Source organism: Morone saxatilis, unplaced genomic scaffold (assembly GCF_004916995.1).
Source record: "Morone saxatilis isolate NCDOM2014 unplaced genomic scaffold, NCSU_SB_2.0 Contig20, whole genome shotgun sequence".
Lineage (NCBI taxonomy): Eukaryota > Metazoa > Chordata > Actinopteri > Moronidae > Morone > Morone saxatilis.
The window spans coordinates 16,367,519-16,369,285 of NW_023339763.1; the positions used below are offsets into that span (position 1 = coordinate 16,367,519).

The 1,767-nt window shown below is 42.8% G+C and overlaps 1 protein-coding gene across 2 annotated transcripts in view; it reads right to left on the minus strand.

Annotated features, from left to right (window-relative positions):
* The window catches only part of mtmr2 (myotubularin related protein 2), a 6,394-nt gene that overhangs the window by 4,089 nt on the left and 538 nt on the right, over window positions 1–1,767 (minus strand). The window contains exons 2-8 of one of the 2 annotated variants that reach the window (XM_035667114.1): window positions 1,301–1,403; window positions 1,183–1,206; window positions 982–1,045; window positions 742–836; window positions 563–667; window positions 283–387; window positions 114–197 (exon numbers count right to left, since the gene is read on the minus strand). In XM_035667114.1, the coding sequence (XP_035523007.1) occupies window positions 114–197; window positions 283–387; window positions 563–667; window positions 742–836; window positions 982–1,045; window positions 1,183–1,206; window positions 1,301–1,403 (580 nt within the window). Of the gene's footprint in view, window positions 1–113; window positions 198–282; window positions 388–562; window positions 668–741; window positions 837–981; window positions 1,049–1,182; window positions 1,207–1,300; window positions 1,404–1,767 lie in introns of both variants that reach the window. The other variant, XM_035667113.1, reaches the window with a different exon arrangement.

Consider the following 1,767-nt stretch of genomic DNA (forward strand, 5'->3'; position numbering starts at 1 on the left):
CACAGACATCATTCTGCACAGTGAGGCTCAAACATTCAGCTGTAGGTAAAAACATATTTTTGACTCTAGGGGGACTTAAAGCCAGGCAGTCAGACGGTGTCATTTTCAAATACCTGTCTTTTGTATTCCGAGACAGCGTCGTACACCTTCCACCCGTTCTCAGGAAACACTTGCCCGTATTCAAAGGCAAAGATTTGCTGTAGAGAGTGGGAAAGACATTCATCAGTCGGTGGTCAGTGCAGACCTTCAGTGTCCAAGACAGTGTTGCTGAGAATCACTCACCAGTCCGTTGGAAACAGGAAACGCAAATTTCACCAGCACTTCAAAAATGGACTTCCTGAGTGTGTCCTCCATTTGCTTGTGTGCAAATCGTAGATTACGCATATCCTGCACAGAGGCAGAGCCGCAGGTCATGGTCAAATTCAGGGGTCAACAGTGGTATGTAAATACAATTTCATAGCAGTAAAAACACTACATGCACTAACAGTATGCTGTTGTGGAGCTTGTTCATAGGCTGCCAAATAAAGTAAGTTATCGCAGACTATTTCCACATCTTACTCACTTTGCAAACCAGCCCATAGGACACGTCACCACGGGTTGATGCACTTCCAATCTTTTCCACACGACTCACCACCCCGAGGGGAAGGTCCAGCACAAATGCTGGCTCCTACAAACCAAACAACACATTAACCAAAACAGAATGATTCTTTAAATTTATTTACAGTACTTTACTAAGCTTACCCTGTCCATGCTTTTGAAGAAAAGCCTGTAGTTGGTTACGGTCACTGTTCCCCTCAGTGCTCCGATGAAAGGACAGAAGTAGGTGACATCTTGGGCTATAGATTAAAACAAGAAAAGATTTAGCCATGTGCGGTAAATGTATCACAAACAATATTGTTTTAATGTGGAAAATAAAGGCCACTCTTTCTGCATAGTAATGCAGGAAAGCTGTTATGATTAGATTTATGAGAGAGAACCTACCCATGTCTTGCACCGTTTCATTTGGAAGTAACTGTGGTTCCTCTTTGTCTGAATCTCTCAGCACCTGCTGGAAACAACAGATACAAATTATACTCGAATGTGGAGCAGCCTGAACCCATAAAACCTAAAAGGTAATCATAATAAAGCATTATTCCAAGACATGTGCTGGGTGAGTAGTATGTAATTCATAAGATGGCATACCTTGGTAAGAGTTTTGGGCTTAACCTGAAAGGGGGCAGAAAAGAGGAGGATCACGCTTGGGTCATTATCATTAGTACTTAATGAAGTTAACTGAGTGAACTAGGTGCAGGACACTGACCCTGAGCTCTGGGGAGAGCTCTGTAGAGGTGGACACAGAGTCGGAGGACATGGCAGAGGGCGGCTTGGCCTGGGCAGAGCGGTCAGAGCGAGAGGTGGAAGAACTGGTGAGAGATAAACCATGAGAGGAAATACTCTGAGGAGGGTGAAACAGCAGCCTTTTCTCGTCAGATTGTCTGACTTAGGAAGTATGCAGACTAGTGCTTTATTGATTATCTATTAGTCAACTGGAAATCAATTATCAGCAATTTTGATAATCAATTAAAAGTCATTCATAAAGCAACAAAGCCAAGTTTTATCTGGCTCCAGCTCCTCTTATATAAAGATCTGCAGCTTTCCTCTGTTTTATAACAGGAGTAAGGAGTAGTTCTTATAGTTCTCTGATGTTTTGTAGCCCAAACGATTGAATTGATGGATCAAAAACAACACCACAGTGGATAATGTAGCTATTGGTCAGGCTGAGTATGC